The 15,256-nt window shown below is 45.7% G+C and overlaps 1 protein-coding gene across 1 annotated transcript in view; it reads left to right on the top strand.

Moving 5' to 3' along the window:
- LOC311203698 (uncharacterized protein) overlaps positions 1 to 14,290 on the top strand; it is a gene marked incomplete at its 5' end in the record, with an annotated part of 40,655 nt that extends 26,365 nt beyond the window's left edge. The window contains 11 exon segments of the mRNA XM_084278454.1: positions 2,074 to 2,208; positions 2,576 to 2,704; positions 4,764 to 4,892; positions 5,320 to 5,448; positions 5,548 to 5,676; positions 6,403 to 6,568; positions 6,570 to 6,634; positions 7,634 to 7,761; positions 9,059 to 9,212; positions 11,784 to 11,990; positions 14,057 to 14,290. Of these exon segments, the coding sequence (XP_084134580.1) occupies positions 2,074 to 2,208; positions 2,576 to 2,704; positions 4,764 to 4,892; positions 5,320 to 5,448; positions 5,548 to 5,676; positions 6,403 to 6,568; positions 6,570 to 6,634; positions 7,634 to 7,761; positions 9,059 to 9,212; positions 11,784 to 11,990; positions 14,057 to 14,217 (1,532 nt within the window). The 3' untranslated portion in view covers positions 14,218 to 14,290.
- Between the last annotated feature and the right edge of the window lie 966 nt (positions 14,291 to 15,256).

The raw sequence follows: 15,256 nt of genomic DNA, 5'->3' as shown, positions 1-15,256 counted from the left end.
GTGCAGGAACCCAGAAAGCTTGGCTCTGGCAGCCAAAAAGAGGATCAGTTGTGCAGAAGCTGTGCTTCCACTTAGGTTTTTCAAACTTGAGAACTCAAGTGTCTCTGCACATATTTTGTTCTGCATGAAAATTGTTGCACTTTTCTGCAAGGTTTCTCTGGCATTTTCCTTGTGGTTTTAGGAAGTATTTGTATTTGGTTATCCATTAGAATTTGTGTTTGACGCTGTTGTCTATGAAGAGCAAGGTAATTTGAAAACATGATGAAACTCTGCAGAAAGGCATGCTATCACAAACCTTTTATCTCCAGGAAGGGATTTGAGTTCTCACCTAAATGACTATGTAAGTGTTGGGAAAACTCTTCCAGCTTCCGCAAGATGGAGTTGACATTCTTAAGTTTGCCCCTCTCAGAGGGTTCTGGAGTTTTGTGTCTCCGTGCGATACTGTAGCGTTGCAAGCTTCAGCTTTCCTGTTTGTATTCAAGGGTCAGTAGCCTCTGTGGACTCTCTCCACAGGAGTCCTCACAGAAAGAGAGAGAGGCTCCCACAGCCAGCACTCACCTAACTGAGCCCAGAGTGTTCTTGGCCTTATTGTCGTCCCAAAAGCCACAGTGTGACCTCCCCTCAGTCACTCAGATACCGCTGGGAAATGGCAAGGCTGCAAAAATAATAAAAGTAATTGGAGTGAATGATGAGAAAATAGTAGTATTGTCATTGTGCCATCGATGAGTAGTTTGTGAGACACTAGGGCAGACAGATCTCCAGAGACAGAAAGTATGGTAACGAATGAAGCCAGGTTAAAGTAGGTAGATTCTATGATTTGAAAGTCCGTAGTAAAAGTGTAGCATCTTTTTGTAACAGGTTCTAAAAATAAGCTGGCCGGTGTGATAGAACTATCCTGGGTGGAGATGACGACTTCAGGCGTAGCACAGACCTTGACTGCGTGACCTCAGGTATTGGAAAGGAGACACTGCTTTTGGCTTCAGTGAAATCTTTATCTTTGGAAAGGAAAAAGATTTTGCTGGAAAGAGACTTTGTGCTTGATTCTAGAAAAAATGGAATATCTGTCCCGGGATGATGTCATCACAACAGCGTGTGTAACGGACTAGTTTCAACACGTTGGTGATGTCAGGACACACTGTATGACATAAAGAGCATAGTTTGCTTTCTGCTCGGTGTCTGGAAATATCCTCCTCCCACACTTCACACGTCAGAAAGGTGGTGTGGAACATATGTATATGCATAATAAGTGGAGTAGCAGGCAAAGGGTTTGTCACAATAGAGGAAGGAACTAAGTGCAACAAAGTATGTTAGAGTAGCTTAGCTACCTAATATTCTAATTTATCAGGAAAAAAATACCAGAAGGGATTAGAGCAGCAAAGGAGGAGATTTTATGGAACAGCCTCTCCCTGTCCGTCTCCCTAGCCTCTCCTTTTTTTTTTTTTCCTCCTTTCTTTTAAAAAACTTGTGCCTTTTGCGTAAGTATTAAGTGAATTCCTATTTCTGGTCTCAGGTTCTCTAAAAGTTAGGTGATGTGTAGCTGGCTGTATCATGTCATGAGTACTTAAAGGATCACTGGAAAACATTGGTAAGTTTTTCTCAGTGAAGTAATGGCTATTTGTTTTCCAAGTTAGGAAACAGGTAAGAAGTCAAGGTCTAAGATGACCATACTCCTCTACAGATAAAACTGTCCAGTCGATCTTTTTAAATGACTTTTCTTCAAATATGCCTTAGGAGTTGTTTGTGTTGGAGAGGACATACTATGTGTAGTCAAATGTGTATAACATAAAAACTAGAGATGCATTTCACATGCAACCCAAGTCAGCATGGCCTGACAAGTAACAGAATGTCAGTTAAGTCATTAAGAGCTGGGATATAGCAAACCCTAGAGGAAGACGAGCAAATCTCCATTTGTGAGTGTAAAGCCTTGAACTGCACGAATAATGAGGACGCCATTGCCAGCCTTGTGTGTTTAGAAAGCAGCGCTAATTCAGAGTCAGGAAGTGCTCTGAAGAGTAGTTCACGGCTGTATAGAAAGTGTAGGAAGGAATGACGGTTTGTTCTTTCCGATTCCAGTCTGTTCCCCTGGGTTTTATGGACACCGCTGCAGACAGACATGCCCCCAGTGTGTACACAGCAGTGGTCCCTGCCACCATATTACTGGCTTACATGACTGCTTACCTGGATTTACAGGAGCCCTCTGTAACAAAGGTACAAGTTGTAGTAAAGACTCTCTGGGACAGAGAGACCAGGCACTTCAGCAATTTTCCTTCCGTCGCTTGGAAGCCATAAAACCAACAGCAGTTGCTGTTGTAGTGCTTGCAGCGTATAAATTAGGAATCTTAAGCAGGTTTAAACTGTTTGAACATTTGATCCTACAGTATGAAACCCACTGTATTGTTATTTCTATTATTTGTATAATGAGCATGTATAAAGGGCTTCCCAGAATTTCTAATGCCTTACTGAACATTATACTAAGCAGTACCTGTCTTGATCCTAGTATCAAGATTCCTCTTGAAATAAAGAAAAGGTAATCCCATTCTGATTACTAAGGAGTTCTAATTGTGTTTTGTTCCAGTATGTCCCAGTGGCAGATTTGGCAAGAACTGCATTGGAATATGCACGTGCACCAGTAACGGAACGTGCAATCCTATTGATAAATCCTGTCAGTGTTACCCTGGCTGGATTGGTAGTGACTGCTCTCAACGTAAGTATGGAATGTTCCCCTTTCTTTTAACAACAATCAGTCTGGGTTTGACTATTTACATTATCTAGTTTGTAGTAAAAGACCCCACTGTCCAAGTCAGAAAAGAGGACTGTGTGGTATGGGAGGAAGAAATCCGAAAGTTTTCTTCTTCAGTTTATCAGCACTATCAGCAACATAATTGCACTCTGGCTTTTCTAAGAAGTGGGATGGAGAATATGAGAGAAGAGACCGATTTTCAGTCTTTCACTGCCCAAGAAGAGTTGTAGAGGATCTGCAGAGAGCTTCTGGCTGCTTCTTGCAGAAGCCACCCCTGCTTCCCCGCTTCGCCACCAGAACCTTGCCACATAAAAGCACAACGCAGATACCCGTTTTTACTGTCATTCTACCTCACTTGGGGAGTATTGCCTTGGTATGCTAAACCAGTGAAAACTTTGTTACTCACTCAGAGGTCTTAATTTCATTATGTTTCATAGGAGTTCTTTTATTAAATAAATCAGCATTCTCCAGATGCCTTGTCAGGTCTATGAAAATACTGATAATAGGAGAGAAATACCTGAGGCAGAATTCTCACAAGAAATAGATTGATTCCATGAAGTACCAAAATCCACACGGTCCGAAACACTGTATTCCAAAGTTTCAGTTAACCCATTTCTGTGAATAAAAGAAGCCACACCAGAGCCTGATACGTCAACATTCCAAAGAGACTGTGCTGATTTCCATGGAGGTGCATTTCCGAATACCATCCCGCATTGGTTTCACGTCACTTATGGTAACTCATTTATGGCTTGGCTAGTCCAGGTTAACTAGCTCTGTACCAGTGCAATGTAGCAGCTGGTGACTTTGGAAAAAAAACTCTTTGCTGTCTAAATTCTGTGAAGGATTGGCATGCACAACTAAGTATCATAGCAAGATAAATCTTGAGCCGATTCCTGTGGAAGCCAGTAGCAAGAAAGGTGTCTGGTTTTATGGTAAAATAAGTAGGTATTTTGGAGAGTAGAAGAATAGGGGTATTTAGGAGGAGGAGAGACTTACTCACAAATCAATAACAAGAAAATGGTGCCAGCAATATGAATGGAAGCATCTATTTAGACTGTGCTCATGGGCTGTAACAGAGCAAGTTTCTTTGCTTTGTGTACAGGCCTTTTGTTCACATGGAAAATAACGATTCCATTAAATTCTTCTGGAACCAGTAACCTTCTTAAAACTTTTAACCTTTCATCTGTATGGGATTTACATTCCCTCATAGCTGACCACTATTTTCAAACAAAAACAATAACAAAAAGAATCATAAGGCACAACTGAAGCAAAAACAAGAAAAACCAAACTTAGTGCTTTTTTTTATTGTCACTACAATGTAGTATATTTCTTAATGAAGTGAAATTTGGGCAAAACCACCACTTTGCAAAAATGCAGCCCACACATAGATGAGTCCTTTTGCATTTAAAGGATTCAGGAATTTCTATTTTTTAGAAATACTATATTCATCAATGCAACCACAGCAGCAAGAGTCCACTTGATAAAGGTACAGTCCTGATCATTTGCACTCTATTTAGGTAATTACCTAGACTCTAACATTAGAAATTAAAGAATTAAGCTTCATATTTAGCCTAAATCTATAGGCTGTGAGATGTGTTTCAACCTTCTCTATTTGTACTCCTTCAGTTTTGAGGCTTAGAAGACTTATACCTTTGGCTGTGTTCAACGTAACTGCTTGCAGATTAAAAAATAATGAAAAGAGGAAAGTTACTTGGCTTTCTGTGTGGAGAAAGCTGGTATGAGTGTCCTAGTTACTGAGGATCAAGTTTGAATTGCTGGCTTTTTCGACACTTCCAATTTTTTTCAACACTTTTTATGTAGAGTAAAAGAAGTCCTTAGTTAGAGAAAACCCAACCTGTGGCGATTTGCTCAGAATGGAGTAGCCCAAGAAATGGCTTTAAAAGCAAAACAACAAACACCAAGTGAAGCAGTGCTTCTATGTGAATGTAAGCAGCTCTGTTTGTGGATATCACTGATCTTTGTCATTTGAGATCAATTAATGAATTGCTGTGGGTTGTTTTAGCTTGCCCACCTTCCCACTGGGGACCGAACTGCATCCACACGTGCAATTGCCATAATGGAGCTTACTGCAGTGCCTGCGATGGGGAGTGCAAATGTACCCCAGGATGGACTGGCCTTTACTGTACACAGAGTAAGTGACTTTTGTCATCCATTCTTGGTCTATAAACGAGTGACAGAACTTTCCTTTGGTGTTTTCACATTTCAGTCGTTGATGTCTTCCCACGCTGCTAAGCATTTTTGGCCCAGAAGATGTAACACGTTACCTCCGCGGTAGCAGGGGAGGCAGCTGCACAAGCACTGGCAGAGTGCTGGCAACTACATTTGAACTCCTCTTTAGCCTTGCTTTAGAGGAAGACAACTTTTGGCTGCGGCTGGGCATCCCTGTGGAAGAGTCTGTCATGTGCACACACAGAATGAATGACTCTGACATTCAGATGCTCCCCCTGCGGATGTGCAGTACTGGCTGTAGTCCATTAATATACTTACCCAGGATGTTTGCATTTTAGTTCTGGAGCAGTTGCTTCACTCCAGTTCTCTTCCCGCTCCTTCTATTGCAGGATGTCCCCTGGGTTTTTATGGGAAGGACTGTGCATTGCTATGCCAGTGTCAGAACGGAGCTGACTGCGACCACATCAGTGGGCAGTGCACCTGCCGCATGGGCTTCATGGGGAAGCACTGTGAGCAAAGTGAGTAGGAATGGCAAGTGTTGGTGCCTAAGAGCAATTACTCAACCCTCAGGGGAGCCTCAGTTTTGGCCAGTGTTTTGATACATCCTCTTGGTGCAGAATGCCCTCAGGGTACATACGGGTATGGATTTCGGCAGATTTGTGACTGTCTGAACAACTCAACATGTGACCACATCACGGGAACATGTTACTGCAGCCCAGGCTGGAAGGGGGCCAGATGTGATCAAGGTAAAGCCTCCATCCAAGTAAATTCTCCTAGTTGTTTGACAGGAAATTTGGATTAGCCTATTACATTCCATCTCTGTATCGCTCACTAAATTAGTCTGATAAAGCTCGTAGGTTTAAATAGTCCATCCTGTTAAGTGATGTATATTCTGTGGATTTTGTACGTATTCCATGCCTCAGTAATAGTTCACTGGAGCAAAGCAATCAGTGTAGTTGTGTGAAATACAGAGTCCTTCCTAGAATGTTCTGAGTTGGCAGGGACCCAGAAGGATCATAGGGTCCAACTCCTGGCTCCACACAGGACCAGCCAAGTCAGAGCATGGGACCGAGCGCATCGTCCAGCCGCTTCTTGAACTCAGTCAAGCTGGGTGCTGTGACCACTTCCCTGGGGAGTCTGGAACAGGACAGGACAGCCTTTACAGCGCTGTCCTCTCCAAAAAGGCAGAATTGCTGATGGAGCGAGTGCTTGACCTGCTTTGAGCTTTTGCCTAGAAAATGTTGTTACTTTCTCAAGTCCATGAAAACACCTCTTTCTAGGCAGAACATGAATGATTCTCCTTAAGGCCAGGAATGTCTTCACATTGGTATCAAACATCATTCAATTGTTTTGCCTGATTAAACACAGTTAAATTAGCAGAAAGGTTTAGAAGTTAAAAATTGCCTTCAGTTCCTGACACAGAAGCCTCTGAATTCATGCCACATTTTTAATTTCTTTTTTTTAAATTTCAGCTGCAGTAATAATACTTGGAAACATGAAGAGTTTAAGTCGCACCAGTACGGCCATCCCTGCTGATTCTTATCAGATAGGGGCTATCGCAGGCATCATCATTCTTGTCATGGTTCTGCTTTCCCTGCTGGTGCTGTTCATCCTTTACAGACGTAAGCAAAAAGGAAAAGAATATGCCTGCAGTGACCTACACCCCTGCTCTGAGGGCCATCAATGCAGATTACACCATTCCAGGTAAGTGACATTTTGAAGGTGGGGGTTTTTCTCCATCTCTTTACATTGCACTTTTTTAGCTGAGCTCTGAAGGGTTCTCACGTGCCCCTAACAGTGCCCATTTCACCATTTGGGATGAGCAAGGGTTGCTGTGAGCAGGCGCATATGTGGTTTTGAAGAGGATGTCTACAGTACTGCCATGGGAGGCTTCCTGGAAGGAGAGGCAGGGGAGGGCTTCCACCTGTGGGAAGAGGAAGCCTGAGACACTGCTGTCAGTTGCCTTTCACGGGGCAGAGAGACCACCCTGGCAGCCGTGCCGGTGAACTGGCACAGGGGACCAGTGGGGTGTGATGGCAGATGTACGTGCTTACCTTTCAGCTGTCAGAGACAGTTCAGCCCAGTTCAGAGGGTGCTGCCCCAGCACCTCCAGCCGCTCAGCCTGTTCTCTGTTAGTCTCTGCGTTTGATCCTCTGCGGGTGGCTTCCCCTGCTTGTAACGAACAAGCGACCATGTACCTCACTCTGTGGTGTGATATTTTGCACTCTCAAAGGGTTTTCTGCGTTATACACTGGAGGCATGGCCTTTTCTATTCCTGTGTGTCTACTTAAAAACAGGATTGGAAATGGGCAAAATACAGTTTCTACTGAGACTTTAGTTCCGTGCCAACAGCTGGACTGCACAAAGGCGGCTGCTGTAGCTGTGGCCAGTCAGGATTTCACAGGAGCTGTGGCAAGATTTCCTGGAGAGGCAGGGAGCAGAGAGGCTCAAGTCTGAAACAAGTGAAGGCAAAGAGCAAACCCGGGAGTGACGCAACGGGTACGTGAAACTTCAGGCACTGCCGTCTTCTGCACACAGCTGTTAAGGCAGGCAGCAGGTGAAGAAGGTGGCAGAAAGAGTTTTCAGAGCCAAGAAAGAGCTGTCAGCAAAGGTGAGAGTGCTCTTGAGGCACTAGAGAGTGTTGCATCTCCTCAGAAAGAAATGCCATGTTATTGATAGTTGTTGATTTTCTTTTCTTTTCAGAAGCCATCCCTCACAGTACCGGTGGAAATTCCAACAGTCACTATTTCTCTAACCCCAGTTATCATACTCTGACTCAGTGCGCTACCCCACCTCATGTCAACAACATGGACAGACTGCCCCTGGCAAAGGTAGAGCATCAAAATCTCAGTGCTCCTCTGTCAATTAGCTTCTAGTTTATTTCATTTGGTTCCATCATGTTTCACGTTTGGTTTCTTTTTGTGGTGGGTTGACCCTGGCTGGAGGCCAGGTGCCCAGCAAAGCCGCTCTATAACTCCCCTCCACAGCTGGAGAGGGGAGAGAAGATATAACCAAAAGCTTATGAGTTGAGATAAGAGCAGGGAGAGATCATTCCGCAGATAACATCATGGGCAAAACAGCCGCAACGCGGAATAAAATGCATCTAATTTCCTACCTAATCAAAAGAGACTGGGATAATGAGATATAAAACCAAATGTTCAAACACCTCCCCTCACCTCTCCCTTCTTCCTGGCCTCAACTTCATTCACAAATTCTCTGCCACCTGCCCCCGAGCGGCACAGGAGGGGGCAGAATGGGGATTGTGGCCAGTTAATCACACGTTGTCTTTGCTGCTCCTTCCTGTTCGGGCAGAGGACTCCTCACATGCTTCCCCTGCTCCAGTGTGGGGTCTTTCCCATATCAGACAATCCTCCATGAACTTCTCCAACATGAATCCTTACCATGGGGGCTACAGCTCTTCACCAACTGCCCCGGCGTGGCTTCCGTGGGGCTCAGACCTCCAGGGACAGACTGCTCCAGCCTGCTTCCCCACAGAGCCACAGGCTGCCCCAGGGAAACCTGCTGTGGCATGGCCTCCTCTGTCCACGGGCTGCAGGTCCTGCCAGGAGCTTGCTCTAATGCAGGTTTCCCATGGGGTCACTGCCTCCTTCAGGTGTGTCCACCCGCTCCAGCATGGAGCTGCAGCTGGGATCTCTACTCGGCATCATCTTCCTCCTGGGCTGCAGGAGGACTGCCTGCTTCACCCTGGTCATCTCCATGGGCTGCTCGGGAATCTCCCCTCTGGTGCCTGGAGCGCTTCCTCCCCCTCCTTCTTCCCTGGCCTTGGTGTCTGCAGAGTTTCTTCATCTTCTCACTCCCTTCTCTGGCAGCAAGAAGTGTCTGCCTGTGGGTTTTTTTCCTTCTGAAACATCCTATCACAGAGGTGCTGCCACCATCGCTGATGGGCTCATCGCTGGCCAGCGGTGGGTCCATCCTTGAGCCGTCGGGTATTTACTCTGTTGGATGTAGGGGAAGCTTCTAGGAGCTTCTTGCAGAAGCCACTCCTGGCCTCCCACCACTACCAAAACCTGGCCACGCAAACCCAAACTACTTTCCCTGATTAGCACCTGGAAATCCTATAACTTCCCATCAGTTTCAGTTTCTGTTATCTGTCTTCCTTTGAATTAGGCCAAAACCAATCAGCTGTTTGTGAACCTTAAAAACGTGGAACCTGGAAAACGAGGAACTGTCATGGACTACGCGGGAACATTGCCTGCAGACTGGAAACATGGTGGCTACCTCAACGAGCTTGGTAAGAAGGAAGAAGGAGGAGGAGGAGAGGGTGAATGGTATTTACTGTGTTTGGGATAGAGAGGGAAGCAGGGAATTTTTCCTGGTTCTCCGCTCAGGGTAATGCCAAGGTGGTCTGGCTGTGCGTGAGGTTCAGGGTTATGGGTTCGACCTTTCTTCAAGGAGACAAAAAAGTGACTCCTTGTGAGGAGCGGTGAATCCGCCTGATGCCCAGTGCAGACATGATATGCAAAACTCTCATCATATTGTCATACAACTATTTTCATACTAATTACTTTCATAAATCAATGGGTGTTGTAAATAAGGATCTGCTTTGGCAAAATTACTTTGATTAAATAGGTGTGGGGTTGGGTGAATCCTTTTCTCTAATCCCCACCACACAGAATCAAGGCTTTTTGAAGTAGTTTCTCATCATCTGGGCTGCTGCAGATGTAAATTGTAGCAGCATCTTCCCAGCTAAGCCTCCTGTCTGCTAAAACACAGCACATTGTCTGTCAAAAGAAAATTCCTGAGAAGGGGTGAGAATTTCTGTATCCTGTTGTCGCTTCATCCTTTCCCAATCTCAAGCATCCCAAAAAGGCTGGATCACACTCCTCATGTCTCTGCCCAGTGAAAGCCTTAGAAGGGACTTTGAGTGCCATTAATCTTTAGATGATTTAATTACCTTCATTTCTAGTCCTTCTCACTGTCAGGTTCTGGGGATCAGGTGCAGCATCAGAAGCAGTCTGCAGCAGGATTTTTCCCTGCCCATCCCCAGCCTTGGTCTAACAACAGCTCCGCCCGAGACCCGGGGTTTTTAAGAAAACAGTTTAACGCTCAGAGTTCAGCTTTACATTTTCTTAGAGCAGATGTACCAGCACTTGGGACTTCTGAGAGATCCCGGCTGTGGCTACCCCACTGCATGGGGAGATTCTGGAAGACTGGAGGAATGCTGATGTTATGCCTGGTTTCTAGAAGGTGCAGTGGGATTGCTTGGGTAGCTCTAGGCTTGTGACCTGAGTGTCAGGCTTGGCAAAAACAGCAGGACAGCTGACATGAGACCTAGTAAATAAAGATGGAGTAGGAATAAATTTAGTTGGTTTAGGTCTTCTCAAATAACTTAATTTTGTTCTTGGAAACTGTGTATTTTGTTTAGAGAGAGACTGTCTAGAGAAAGTTCCTTTAGACTGCTGTAATGCTTGTAACAGAGTACCATGATGCAATCTTGGTTGCAGTGACCATGAAATGTTGGAGTTCTAGATCCTCAGGGAAGTAAGGAGGGTGCACAGCAAGCTCACTACCCTGGACTGCAGCAGAACATACTTCGGCCTCTTCAGGGACCTGCTCAGTAGAGTACCATGGAACGAAGCCCTGGAAGGACCAGGGGCCCAAGACAGCTGGTTAGTATTCAAGGACTGCCTCCTTCAAGCTCTGGAGAGATGCAGCCCAACAAATGCACCAGGAGACCTGCCTGGATGAACAAGGAGCTCCTGGGCAAACTCAGACAGAGAAAGGAAGCCTACAGAGGGTAGAAGCATGGGCAGGTAGTCTAGGGGGAATAACGAGAAACTGTTCCAACAGCCAGGGACCAGGTTAAGAAAGCTAAAGTGCTGACAGAATTAAATCTGGCCTGAGACATCAAGGGCAACATCAAAAGCTTCTATAGCTCCATCAGTGACAATATGAGAGTGAGAGAAAAATTGGGCTTGTCTCCAGAAGGAAACAGGAGATGCAGTTACCCAGGATCTGGAGAAGGCTGAGGTACTTCATGACTTTTTGCCTCAGTCTTTTCTGGCAAGTGCTCAAGCCACAGTGCCCAAGGCACAGAAAGTGAAAGCACATGAAGTACAGTGTCCAGCTCTGAGCTCCCCAGTAAAAGACACTGAGCTGCTGAAGTGAGGCCAGGGGAGGGCTACAAAGGTCACCACAGGGCTGGAGCACCTCTCCTACAAAGACGGGCTGAGAGAGTTGTGCTTGTTCCACCTGGGGAAGAGAAGGCTCTGGGGAGATTCTGTAGCAGCCTTTCACTACCTAACCGGGAGGGGGCTACCAGAAATCTGGAGAGGGGCTGTTTACAAGGGCATATAGTGAAAGGACAAAAGGTCATGGCCTTAACCTGAAAGAGGGTAGATTTAGATCAGGTGTTAGGATGGAATTCTTCTCTGTTGGGGTGGTGAGGTCCCGTCACAGGCTGCCCAGAGAAGCGGTGGCTGCCACCTCCCTGGCATTGTTCAGGGCCAGGCTGGATGGGGCTTTGGGCAACCTGGTCTAGTGGAGGGTGTCTCTGCCCACGGCAGGGCGTTGGAACTAGATGTGCTTTGAGGTCCCTTCCAACCCCAACCACTCTGGGATTATCTGTATTGAATGCCAGCTACTATTCTAACCAGAATTGACAGTTCTCAGACTGCAACAGGAATTTGCTGATGACAAGACCAAGGGCCATAAACAAGAATAGCAGTAGAAGTGGATTCATTAAGGACTGTCTAACCATTTGGAAGTGCTATGACTGGTTTCTATTTAAATATTTGATGGGGAGCGAGTTGTTAGAACTCAACACCCTGTGTAGCATTGATGTCCATACTACTAGCATGCTTGAGAGAAACACGTGTTTTTCTTGTTGCAGATCTAGTGAAGAACTCCGAATATAATTTAAGTAATTGCTCGTTAAGTAGTTCTGAGAACCCCTACGCTACTATAAAAGACCCACCAGCTCTTGTCCCCAGAAGTTCAGAATGCGGCTATGTGGAAATGAAGTCCCCGGCACGCGGGGACTCCCCGTATGCTGAGATCGCTGGCTCTGCTTCAGCCAATAGGAACGTTTATGAAGTTGGTAAGTGCAAAATGTACTTCTCGATGTTGAAGGTTAAGAACAAAGAGCACAGGACTTTTTCCTTTGAGCCAGGTTAATCAAAACACATTAAAAAATAAGTTAAAAAAGCGATACGTTCGGGTTCTGGTTTCTGCTCCACCCATCTAACAACGTCTTTTCCAGGGAAGTGGTAGAGATCACAAGGACAGAGCTTTAAATACCTTCAGCTCTGATCTCTAACCTAGAGAGAGCGCTCAATTTCCCTGGTTTGAAGGCCTGTCTTTAAACAACAGCGTAAGCTAAGCATTTGATCGCACTCTATTTTAGGCTGTTGTGGTGGTTGCACCTTGACTGGAGGCCGGGTTCCCAGCAAAGACACTCTTCTCACTCCCCTTTTCAGCTGGGGGAGAAAATACCTCTTGAGAGGCTTAGGAGTGGAGATAAGGACAGGGAGAGATCATTCCGCAATCAGCGTCACAGGCAGAACAGACTCAACAGGGAATTGAAAAAACCCATCTTACCACACTCACATGCACAGAAACCAGGGTTGAATAATGAGAAGTGCAACCAAATCTTAAAAAGCCTGTCCCTGCCTCTCCCTTCTTCAAAGACTCAACTTTATTCATTATTTCTCTCCCTTCCTCCTCGCTGAGGTGTCACAGGGGGGTGGCGGAATGGGGGTTTCCATCAGTTCCTCATAAGTAATCTTCCTTCTTAGCGGGAAAGGGGGGGGTGGGCATTCCTTACACTCTTCCCCTCCTCCAGCATGGGGTCCTCCACAAACTTCTTCAACGTCAGTCTTTTCCCACGGGGCTCCATCTCTTCACCAGCTGTCCCAGCGTGGGTCACTGCTATGGAGTACAGTCATAAAATCATAGAACATCTATGAGTCTCTCAGGCCCACACTGCTCCATCCTGGTGCCCCCCAGTGCCCCCAGAAAACATGCTGTGGCCTGGGGCCTGTCTCTGCATAGGCTGCAGGTCCTGCCAGGAGCTTGCTCCAACACAGGTCACTACATCTTCTACATGTGTCTCCCCGCTTCAGCCTGGGGCCTCTCCACGGGCTGCAGGAAGCATCTCTGCTCCCCATCATCTTCAGTGGGTGGCAAGGGGACAACCTGTTCCCCATGCTCTTCTCCACGGGCTGCAGGGGAATCTCTCCTGTGGCACCTGGAGCGCCTCCTCCTCCCCTTCTTCACTGACCTTGGTGTCTGCAAAGTTTCTTCCATCTTCTCACTCCCTCCTCTGGTGGCAAAAAGCGTCCACTGGTGGGTTTTTTTCCTCTTAAATATGTGACCACAGAGGGGCTGTGACTGGTGCTGACGGGCTTGGCCTTGGTCAGCGGCGGATCGGTCCTTGAGCTGGTTTGGCCATGCAGACCCACAGCAGCAGTTAAGTACTGAACACAGCTGGAGTAAATTTATGGGAGGGATAGAAAGAATCTGTTTCCTCTTCTTGACATGAAAACCAGCATCTTTCCACCCCCCCCACAACGGGGCTGTATTTGACTGACAGGGGCCCTATCAAGTTCCTGCGTTACTGTGGCTGGTGTAGTTCCAGAAAACTTGGGGGTCTGGTAGAATCCTCCTTATCCCAATGCTCTCTAGGCTGGAATAAAGTCTATGTCTTCTGTCATAGGATACCATTTGCCTTTTCTGTCCCCAGTTAGACATTCCTCCAAAACCCACCATTCCTCCCCACATTTCTAAGGATTTTTATAAAAACTAATTAAAAATTCGTTATGAAACTAATTAAAATCCCCAAATTAGTTTGGTGGGTGGGTTTTTTAATTTTGTGTTTATTGTTGGGGGGGTTTGTTTGGTTGGTTTTGTTTATGCACAGACAAAGCACACTTGCTTCTGTCAGGAAATGTACTTGTGGCAGGGCCCTGCTGCAAACCCACAGGTGTAACTTAGTGTAAAGCCAAAGCACCATAATACCCCTCTTTGTTCCCACACCTGCCTTGTGACAAGGAATACTGAAGCAGAGAAGAGAGGATCTTTTGTAATGCAAACTGAAGTGTAACCCCGCGTTTGTTTCTGTTTGCTGCTTCTAGTGTTGAATGCATCTTCTCTCTTTTATCACAGAACCTACGTTGAGTGTTGTCCAGGGAGCACTCAGCAGCACCGGACGTTTCAGCCAGGATCCGTATGATCTGCCAAAAAACAGCCACATTCCATGTCATTATGACTTGCTACCAGTTCGAGACAGCCCCACATCCTCACCGAAAGAGGTCGGCAGTGAATGACCCCAAAAGCTGATGTGTAGCACAGTGGGACTCTCCCGGGGCAAAGTGGCAGGACTGTGCTCCTTCCTCTAGTTTCCTTCCCATCAGATTTGGTTCCAAATCTGTCCAGCAGACAGCTGCTGTACCTGAAACAGAATCTCAATGTGAGGTTTGTATTGTGTCTACAAGTGACAGATGGACAAATGCCACCACACTCTAGGGATCCTGGTTGTTCTTTTGCAGGTATGCAGCACATTTATACTGTAATATACTGGCTTAAAAATACTAGCTTGCAGATCAGTTTTTATAACATCCCATTTCAGCCACTTTAAATATAGACTTCGTGTCCTCCCAGGACAGTGCCATTTACCAAATACCACTTTATACAGGTGATTTGATTCACTAGTTCTGTAGAATAAAAGGTGCTTGGCCAAATTTTACCTTCCATTCTGATCTCAAGACATGATCTAATGGTGATAAGGAAGCTTGGGGAATCCATGACCAGGTTTTTCTTGTCCATTACTGGTGGTGGGCATACCTTGCTTGCATAGTTTGGGAGTTAAAAGCATTGCGTACCTCAGTATGCTACGGTGGATGCCTTGAGAAACTCCTTATATTCCAGACCCAGCACCAGCCTTCAACAAGTCTTTTGCTGCCATTCAGCTCCATACGTTGCAGTTCTGACCACTACTTCTGCCACTACACAACTAATGCTCCATCACATATCAGTAATTACTTCAGAAAAGGTGTGTGCTACATCAGTTTATTTTTGTCACCAGGGACTGATTATGTAAGGAGTGGACAAAGGTGATGACTGCTGTAAATCTTAACTGCGAGGAAAGGTTTACATTTTATAAACAGGTAGTAATAATGTCTGTAATAGAGGATAAAAATAGTAAAGTGTTCTGTTTTTTTTTTTTTCTTAGAAATAACTGAGCAATCTCTGTGCATACTTGCTAAAAAGGCACCTTTTTTATAGCTGACGTAGAGAAACACGTGCTTAAGCTGGTCTTTTGCATCACTGATAACGTGACACATGTACCCCCTATTCTTTATTAAC

This window comes from Gallinula chloropus (genome assembly GCF_964237585.1).
Source record: "Gallinula chloropus genome assembly, chromosome: Z".
Classification (NCBI taxonomy): domain Eukaryota; kingdom Metazoa; phylum Chordata; class Aves; order Gruiformes; family Rallidae; genus Gallinula; species Gallinula chloropus.
Note: the sequence above shows the minus strand (reverse complement) of the source record. Positions and strands in the feature narration are given on the sequence as shown.